The 10299-nt window shown below is 37.1% G+C and overlaps 1 protein-coding gene and 1 long non-coding RNA gene across 2 annotated transcripts; one reads left to right on the top strand and one right to left on the bottom strand.

Annotated features, from left to right (window-relative positions):
• Positions 1–1238: 1238 nt before the first annotated feature.
• On the bottom strand, positions 1239–2014 carry LOC134221056 (uncharacterized). The gene is made up of 4 exons (XR_009982184.1): positions 1877–2014; positions 1685–1785; positions 1429–1614; positions 1239–1319 (listed from the first exon to the last, which is right to left on the bottom strand). It is a non-coding gene; the product is annotated as an uncharacterized LOC134221056 (long non-coding RNA).
• A 6208-nt stretch (positions 2015–8222) lies between these two features.
• Positions 8223–9523, top strand: LOC134225493 (high mobility group protein 20A). Its single transcript, XM_062705607.1, has 2 exons — positions 8223–8564; positions 8638–9523. Exons 1-2 carry the CDS (start codon positions 8366–8368, stop codon positions 9357–9359), a joined length of 921 nt encoding a protein of 306 aa, XP_062561591.1. The 5' UTR covers positions 8223–8365; the 3' UTR covers positions 9360–9523.
• The last annotated feature ends 776 nt before the right edge of the window (positions 9524–10299 follow it).

Below are 10299 nucleotides of genomic sequence, written 5' to 3'. Positions count from 1 at the left end.
TATTATTGTCGGCGTAGCACCAACTTAGAATTCGGAAGTCGGGACTTCCGAACCGAACTTTCTTCCGAAGTTTTATTTGTCAAACTAATTGATGCGTTGTCTAGCGCATCTTTAGGCGAATCCAGCGCACTACTTCCAAAGTTGGGAAAGTTGCCTGTATCTGGAGAAAAATCCAACTTCGGTATAAAAAGCGGTATAAATTTATTCCGGATAGACAATATATTTAGATTGCTTTTAGAAAAGGTTAAGGTTAAGGTTTTCCGGATTAAAAAGTACACACAAAGAAATACCATTGGTTGAATTAAAAAATCCATTGGTTAAGGCCAGTATCGACTTAAAAAGTAGAGAGGTTACGGAATTTTGTTCAATATTACCAAGAGGAATTTTGACAACTGATCTGCATGGAGCAAATTGTCACCTTTACTTACGGAATAATCGAGCAGAATATTTTTCCGAAAGTAAAGTGACAGCTCCCATTACTTTGCGTGGGAACCTTACAAATGCCAATTTGGTTTTTTGTTCTTTTCATGTGCACTCACAAAAAACTCCGCATTATATTCATGAGTTCACACATGGATTTTTGCAATGGGGGTAGCGAAATGGATTCCATAGTTTCGACACATATATTCCATGCGCCCACATGCATTGCATGAGTGTTCACACATACTATCCATGTGGGTCATAGTATCCATGTGTGAATTTATATGCAATTAAGTATGTGCCGACTCATGATATGCATATTTCAAAATACATGGATTTTTGCCATAAAGTATGTGTCGATTTTCCTGAGTGTGGATACTGCTGTAAGAATTTTGTTTCGATTATTTACTTTTCCGATTCAGTGAACGGAATTTAACATGTGATTGAGATAGAAAAAGAAATTTCTTTTGAACACGATACCAACCTTTAGAATAAAAAGTTTCGTTGGTTCTTTTTCGTAGAGAGTTGCGAAAAATCAAAATAAAAGTTCAACAACTTTTGTTTTTAGATGTAACCTAAAGCCACACTGAAACTAAACTTTTAAAAGTTTAAACTTTCTTTATGAATTGTAGAACCGTGAAATCGAAAAAGGTACGCTACAAAAACTAAAAGTATATTTATTATTGTTTAAAATGACGATTTCTTTCCTTTTTCAGACCAGTAAATCAAGAATGAATTTGCAACCATGAATTATTTTATCAGTCAAGTTAGAGCAAGGTTAACATTTTTATACTGTCGACCCGACCTGTTGTTTCCACGAGAGCTTTCATCCTTGAGGTTGTCATGATAGATCTCCCGATCCATATTGATTGGTGGTCAGGAATATAACACAAATTTCGCTGAAACAAATCACACGAATACAAATTAAAAAATCATAAATCATTAATTTGTCGGGGAAAAAAGGATAAACTGGAAGCAAATGTATTTGATGAATGTGTAGATACTTACTATCCAAATCATGGTTTTCAGGAACATGCCTATCATGTGATAAAAATCGGGTCCCTTCAGATGCCATTGGCTATGATCTTCCTTGAAGCCAACAGGCAGCAAATCCTCGAACAAAACAGTCTACTACTTCGCCTTCTGCTGAGACTGCACTCGAAGTTACGTGGAGGAAATCATGATGGACCGTCTCTGTCAATATTAATGGAAAACATTTCACTATTGGTTTACAGCAACTTCGATTTATTTAAATAAAACTTACTTTTCACTGCCCATTGCCAGCAGCAGATATCCATTAGGAAAAAACTAGTTTTGACCTCAGCGTTCACGACAGACCAGGATATGTCATCGCTATCATTTCGGCTGTTTACAAAGGAATAATTATTAGTATTATAACATTGATATTTCCAGAAATTATCACTATACCGATTTATATCGGACTTTTTTTACCTACCTTATGTTTATTAAGTGTTCTCTATCAATCAGAAGAATATTCAGCACAGCATTAAAACGATTAAAATTTCGGCACTCCAGTTTGAGAATTTGTTTTTATTGTTTTGCTTTTCTTCCATTCCACACGCACACTTTATCGTATCTGTTTTAGAAGTTTGACAGGTCTATAATTTTCACACTGAAAGAAGATACTTTCAAATTTATACTCCGAACAGGAGTTTCGAACTTTTAAAATAAAAATATCACTTTCAAAATGAGAAAAAAACTTTTATATTGATCAAAACAGAACAACTTTCAAATATAAAGTATAAAATTTTCATTAAAACAATTTTTGTTTTTTCTGTGTATATTCACTCCAAAGACGATTTTTTTATAAACTTAACTTACCTTCCAATTCCGTTGCAGATGGGACCTAAGCCGTGGCCTCGGCCGTGGCATTCCCTGGCCTGAAAACCAGAATGGTATATTCACGTCAGCTCAGCTTCTCCATTCCTAGCAAGATTCCGACGCACCACTTATCCCGTTTTAAAATTAGACGCACCACCGGACAGCGGACGGACGAAGCCGCGGTTGAAAAAACTGATTCCTTTTTTGTCTTTTGTTTTTTGTTGATGAGAGTGACAGCTACTTTAAAATGAGAGGCACTATGGGAATTATTTAAAAAATAAATGGACAAAACACAGTTTTAATGAATATTATGGAAAATATTTTATTTTAGGAGTCTGCCAGAGAAAACACGAAGAGCGATGCGATGCGACAAACCCATGCAAACGAATTTCTTAAGAAATTCGCATGAGTCTGTCGCACATTGCTTCGCTTGTCGAATTGCAATATATAACGTATGGCGCCGTCACGTTTAGTATGGCTTTCTCATATGCGTGTAAACAAAGTTAATAACTCTCGAGATAATTCTAACGATCGATAACAAACCAATCATTTAGGTGATAATCCAAATAATTGTGTTTTTACCTCCAGATATTCCATAGTGCTTGTTCGTTTTATGTGAGAACGTTTTTTTCTTCTCTTTCATGCTCAAAGGTTCCTCGTGTTGATTGAATTAACAGTTCTACAATTTTCCGATTGAATGGGAGCACTTTTGATTTCACAATGAGAACTAGTAAAAAATAACTTTCAAATGAAAAAAATACTTTGACAACAACTAAAACCACTTTCATTTTTAAGAAAACTAAGCACTTTTCAAGTGGAAAGTGCAAAACTTTCTCTGAAACCATGTTTGTTTTTTGTGTGTAGAGAGTAGAATCTATAGATGAGCCAAAGCAAGGCTGAGTCGATTTTTTTGCCCGTGCACACGCGCATATAACGTCACAGACGTTAACGTTTCCATTGAAATTATGACGTCATGCTCTTTTGGAGACACGTTTGACAGTTCGTTTGGAGACAAAGGATTTATCTTCGCTCATCTATATATTCCACTATCTCATGTTCTCCTTATATTCTTCCGAATACCGCGCATCCTGTCCCAAAGAAGGAACCAATTGCTCAAATTTCCATCAAGTCAATCGCTCAAGTTTTCTTCTCCGGACACATCTTGGCACGTTTCCTGGCTGCACCCTCATTAGCTTCGGCTGACACCGGTTGAGGGCCTGGAAAACATTCCGTTGTCTTCAGAAATGATTCAAGTGCTGAAATAAATATACTTGCATTAAAAAATATCATCCAATAAATATAATATAACAAATATAATTTAATCTGCAATTATTTTAGTTATAAATTTTACCAAAAATTATAGCAGTGTTGAGAAAGTAAAATTCCAATGGTATTTTTTTGGGAACTTACATTGCTGCTAATAGACCAGATCTGCAAACTCCGCTCATAATTCCTGATCTTGCTACATCACAGGATCCATTGTTACGCGCTGACAACACGCCACAACCGATGCCGGTTCCTCACATCACCTTGCTACAGCTGTTTCCCCTGTTTCCTGGTACATCGCAGAAGATCGCAGAGAGCTACTTTGATGCTTGCTTAGATCCCGAAATGCAGGAAATAATTTACGAAACTTGTCGAAGAGTTTTTCGGTTGGGGTGCAAAACAAAACAATCATACGTGATATTTTTCCGGTGGATGAACCGCGGGGATGAACGAGATGAACATATGAAATGACATTTTGCTCCATAAGATTACCTTATGATTTTTATTCATAATGAATAGTATTGGAATTCATAAGGTAAATGTATGTAATTAATATTAATGATTATGAATTTTATAAACGCCTTATGAAGCGATTATGAGATGAACTTTTGATGTTTCATTAGGCGTAACTTATGAATTTCCATATTTGATTTGGGCCAGTGTACGAGAAAGGCAAAAAGGATCGAAAAACTATATTTCAATAAACAGCAAGAACGAAGTTAGGCATTGTTTTGCTGGTGAAATCAGAGCATATAGTGGTATACTCATAGGATTCTCGTTTGTTTTTTTTTTCAGATAATATGCATGTTCCGGCGGTTTTGAACAGACTAAATAACCATCGCAGTGTCTACGTGCCCAATATGCGCCTCCGACGGATGCTTTGGTGATTCTGTTGAAGCGGCAATTTATTTGAATAATAAATTATAAAGAAAAAACTTCATTGATTTATTTTAATTTGAAAAAAATGGGTGGGGTACTTTCTGGGAAAATGAAATAATTTCCTAATGAAAATATTCTACTCTGTTTTTCCGTAGTTTTTTCCGCTATTTAGGTTGACAGTTCTACAACTTTGTTTTGAATGCTCAAACTTTTATTTTCACAGTGGTATGTAGCTTTTTAATCCATGGTTGTCGCAAAAGTTGGCGTACTTTTGTTTCTAATGTACGCAACTCTCTACGAAAAAGAACCAACGCAACTTTTTATTTTAACCAATGATTTTCTTAATATTACTAATGATTTTTTTTTCTGTGTATAATCCTCACCACAACATGTACACGTAAAAAAATAACCTTATATGTTATGGCAAAAAACCATTCGAAAATACTTATACTCTTCATTATGCCACCTAATGAATGATCCCATATCAAAAAGCTTATAACATTCATAAGTTAATGAAAAGTATAAGTTGCCGAATGTATGTGACTAATGCGATGTATAAGTTTTTTCTTATACATGTCATTAAGCGCCTGCTTTGGCAAAAAAGTATTAGAAATATTAATAATAAACAACATTAAATTTTTTTACGTGTATAATCTGTAGATCATTGTACACACTTAATCTGCATTTTATTTCTCGGTAATATAAATTGACGAACACGATCGTTAAAGTTTATTTTTACTGATATCTCGTGAATAAATATGACGTTTACTCAAGTAACTGAGACTCGGCAATCAAGTTTGCAATAGTGATTGGTAGTTTGGAGTTTAACCGAGTTTCGGCAAACCCTTTCTGTCAGACGAATAACCTCTGACGTGCTCCATTGCTGTTAAAAACATGTGAAGAAGCAAAAAGCAATGGAAACATTAAACAATCATCTTTAAATTTTTCTGGTAAGCATTTATTCTGATTTAAAATACCTATCCGGACACGACACTATTCTGTTGTAAATTTACAATTCATTTAACGTATACATTTACGTATACAGAAACATTAAAAGTAAAGGTACTTATGAAAGTTTTTTTTCAGCTCCAGTTGTATTTCACACACTTTCCATGCGCGAAGAAGCCAAAATAAGCGTATTAGACATCGTTGGCAACATCAGGAACCTAGGAAAAAAGACCGTTTGGGCAGTACCCTTTGTTCCCGTCCCTAATGTTAACAACAGAAATTCTTGTTTTAAGCTTTTAGTGGAATGTATTTCCAATTCTTGGTTTTTCTTAGATGGTTAATATTTGCAAGTTGTTGGAAAGTTGAACAATAATTCTAAGAGTTATGAACGTTGGGAACGGAGGTAAAGTGTGCTGCCCAAATGATCCTTTCTCTTGTGGAATCGTGGAGTAATGTTAGATGGCTGCCTAATCGAATGGACATCCTGTTCATTTTGGTACTTTTATCTATTCAAACCCGAATACGGATTCGCACTGCTGGTTATAATTTTTAAAGTTTTACTTGCACAATATGTACAACAGCAAAAAAATGACTAAAATATACTCCACATTCACATTGATTAATGCTTTTAATTTTTGTTTTGATTCATCTGGAAATATTATCTAGAAATAATTATTCACTGAATTTCGGCAAAGCACTTTACCGATCAGTTCAGCAACACATTACCGAACGGCACGGCAAATTTTGACAGCTGGTTGATGTCAAACACTTTACGACCAATCGGTAATTTGAACTTTCACCGAGATTTTTACCGAGATATCAGCTGTTGGATTCTCGGCAATTTATTTTGCCGGCCTCGGCGAAAAATTTTAAGTGTGTATATTGCGCTGTTCACACTAAATCGAACAACACAGTTTGAAAGTGTGACGGTTCCAAACTGTGATCAAAAGTGTGACGGTGTCGATTACAATGGATTTTGACATCGATAAATGTCAGACGAAAGCAAACGGGTGAGAACCACGTGCTTTTGTTTTGAACAATTTCTTCTGACATTTTCGCATTTTGCAACTTCTTGCATTTTCTCCTTCTGAATGATGGCCAAGGTTGCCAGTTGTGCAGTTTTCATAATTATTTCCTTCAGAAAATAATATTATTTAGTGAGATTCGAGAAAAAGAAGTCGGCAACTGTGCACACACAACAAAAAAGTGTGATTATCGAAGTGCATCGATAATCCATGTTTCAAGGCAAACTGCAATATGATCGGGTCGTTATTTTTGGTAATCATATAAATGTTCATGTATCATACAGTTTATGATTATTACACAGGATTTTGTTTTTACACGATTTTTTCGCTCGTATTTTTGATCGTGTGACTTCAATTTGCCACCAAACCCTTCGCAACATGTTTCAAAACATCCAGAATAAATCAAAGAAAAATCACATGATAATTAATATACGTTAAACATTCAGGATGAGTGGAAAATTGAGAAAATGTAAATCGCGTAAAAACAAAATCCAGTGTATAATTGAAATGGAAAACTAATAATATCAACTATTCGGCGTACAATTTATTTCTATTCGGGTATGCTATCCAGCTTTTTACGCAGGTCATGCTATAAATTTTGAATCATTCCTTTTGACGTTTGAGGTGTCCACTATAAATGCTGTTATAATTTTAGTAATTCGATCGAAGTATACTTTGGGATGTTGAAAAATGCTGATTACGCATGGATACATCAACATATTTTCCTAATGTTTTCACAATCGATTTCACTTTTTAAGTTTTTTTTTTCATTTTTTTTTATCTTTTAGGTAATTCAAGAACTGCTGACGGTTGACCGTATTATTAAACACGCCTGGAGGGAACGATACCATTCATTTTATGTGCCAGGATAAGAAAATGATTGATTTTTTAGTTCTATGACGGTCAATAGAAGTGCGCTCGAAATATTGAAACATGTACTGAGTCCCATTTACTATTCATTTTATCGTGGAAAACCATTATTTCTGATGTGATTTAATTGTTGAAATTCCATTACATTCAATGGTAACTAATATGTTTTGATTGGTGATGTAACAGTAAAATTTATGATATTTTAATCATATTTTTTATCCGGGATATGAAATGCTGAAAACACTAAAGAAAAGCAAAACGTTACAAACATAATTTTGTGTTCGGACCTAAGGGATCGTTCAAAAATTACGTCCATCGTTTTTCGGCATTTTCAACCCCCCTCCCCCCCTCCTGTCACAAACTGTCACAAATCCCCCTGTACGTACATGTGTCATTTTTATTTTGGAGATTATTTTGGTTTTGCTTTTTCGTACAATATTTTTACAATAACATAATGAGTTATGTCCCTTATTAACAGTTTGAATATGTTTTTAAAATACAAAATGTTCCTAAAATGCTTTCAGTATTTTTTTCTTGTGGATGGACGTCACATAAGACGAACCCCCCTCCCTCCCCCTGTCACAAACTGTCACAAAACTCTGACCCCCTCCCCCCTCAAACCTTGGACGTAATTTTTGAACGGTCCCTAACGGAGTGTTCACGCAGAATCATACCAAAACAAAACATTAAAAGTAAATAATCGGACCACCGCGAAACGTCTCATAAAATGCCTTATTGCAATTTGCGACGTTATATTAGCATTGCAGACATCCTGGGGAAAGAAAAAGAAAACAGGGGAACACTCCCCAAATTTGGGTAAATTTTGTCTACGATATTCTCATCAGTGCGTAAATTGAACTCAAATTTTGGGTTGTTTTATCTGTCCGTGTATACCCAGAAATTCTCCACATCGTTGGTAACCATCCGGCGTCGCGACGTTGGCAAAAAAAACACAAACTTGCTACCAAACGTCAAAAAAGCGGCCGTGAAAGAGGTAGCAAAGCAAAGTGTGTTTGCCGCATCGCTTGGTTGTGCATCTGCAGAAAGCCTTGCAGATTTTCCTTGTTTTTCGCCACTAATTTGTGTTCAGTACGACGTAATACCACTGCCACCGAATGGACAAGCAAGTCGGAAGTGAAGGCACAATCTCAACCGGGGGAAAGCCCACTAAAAATGGCAACGGTAAGGATAAAAGCAAAGCCCCTCAGCAGCAGCAACAGGCTCCATCGGCTTCGGCAGCGTCGTCGAAGCCGATCGTCAAGCGCAAGCGGAAGCGCGTCAAGGATGCAAATGCACCTAAGCATCCACTCACCGGTAAGTGCAGTTGTTATTCTATATGTCTTGATTTTTCAAATCATTTGGCAATTTGAACGATTCCATGTTTCAGGGTACGTTCGTTATATGAACGAAAAGCGGGACGCCATCCGGTTGAAGAATCCATCCTTATCGGCGGTTGAAATCACGAAACTGCTTGCCGAAGAGTGGGGAACGCTTTCGGATGAAGTGAAGAAACCATTTTTGGAAGCGGCGGAAGCCGATCGGGAACGCTACCACCGGGAAGTGACGAAGTACAAACAAAACAACGAGGTGGCCCCGAACAACAAAAAGCCCAAAACCAACGGAAGCGATTCGGATCTCAGCAAAGAAGTTCCCTACCTGAATGGCAGGGAAGAAAAACAGCGGGAGATTCGGGTTGGCGACTACGAGATACCGATCTTCACCGACGACTTCCTGGAACACAACAAGGTGATCGATTCGGAGCTGAGAATGTTGCGCAAGTCAAACATTGACTACGAGCAGCAAAATTCCGTGCTCGAAAAGCACGTCGAGAATATGGACAATGGCATCCAGAAGCTCGAGAACGAAACAAACAGCTTGAAGACGCGGAACGCCGTCCTGCAGAGTTATCTACTGAAGCTCAAATCGGTGCTGGCGGGGGCTTTGGCGGGTTTGCCAATTGGATCCGGCAAGGAGGGTGCCACGGTGGACAACATCGACCGGTACATGAGCGAGTTGCATCAGATGGCCAAGTCCAGCACCCACGGACATGCGTTGAACAAGGCAAAGGACATCATTCGGAAGCTGGACCTACAGAGTTTGGCCACGTAAGGGTGTCTGGGGAGCAAGTTTCGCCGCGTGCACAGTATTGCAAGTAAGTTTATGTGTTAGATCAGTCAGATTTTTGTTCGTTATAGTTTCTCTGTTCCGTAAAATGTCGGTTCCGTATGATAATTAGGTGGAATCGTTCGAATATACTTTGATGCGTAGAATTATACGCCGCTATAATTACTGGTCCGAAACATCCTTCTGTTTGCTTTGTCAGAATCAAGCAATTAAAAGTTGTATCGCGTGGAAAAATAAATTGTTAATTCTTCCTTGACCTCACTTATATATTGTAAATACTGTTAAAGGTTTGGTATTAAATAGGTATTAAAGTATTAATTCTTTTTCTTCGATAAAAATGGTACCTTCTTAACGTTGCCCCCAAAACGTGTTTTGCTGGACCAATATCTGTCACAACAAACTTCTTTGCTATATTATCCTTCTGCTGCTTTCGCCATCATCGATAATAAGATAAGATAAGTACATCATCGACGTAGATTGCGATAAATAGAATTTTATTGCCTTCTTTCTTCAAACAAACGCAAGGGTCATATTCGGTTGAAACTAATCCAAAATTCCTCAAAACTTCGTCCAATGTTTTGTTCCACACACGGCTCGACTGTTTCAAACCGTACAGAGTTTTATTGAGCCGACAGACTTTGGATTTGTTACGATAGTCTTCAAAGTGAGGCGGTTGTTCCATATAAATTTCCTCGGAAGTCGCCGGCCTTTATCTGGTTCTCTGTCGAATATTGTTTTTGCTATTCTTTCTTCCGACATTCGCTCTAAGTGACCAGCTCACTGAAGTCTGCCGTATTTTATACGATTCACAATATTTTCTTCTTCGTATACTTGATACAGCTCATGATTCATGCGTCTGCGCCACACACCACTTCCTAGTTTCCCTCCGAGTATTGTACGCAGCACTTTTTGCTCGAAAACCCCG

Source organism: Armigeres subalbatus, chromosome 3 (genome assembly GCF_024139115.2).
Source record: "Armigeres subalbatus isolate Guangzhou_Male chromosome 3, GZ_Asu_2, whole genome shotgun sequence".
NCBI classification, from domain to species: Eukaryota; Metazoa; Arthropoda; class Insecta; order Diptera; family Culicidae; genus Armigeres; species Armigeres subalbatus.
Note: the sequence above shows the minus strand (reverse complement) of the source record. Positions and strands in the feature narration are given on the sequence as shown.

Coding starts and splice junctions, on each gene's coding strand:
- LOC134225493 (XM_062705607.1), top strand. CDS start 8,366: ATGGACAAGCAAGTCGGAAGTGAAGGCACAATCTCAACCGGGGGAAAG. Junction 8,565..8,637: donor ACCTAAGCATCCACTCACCG/GTAAGTGCAGTT, acceptor TCCATGTTTCAG/GGTACGTTCGTTATATGAAC.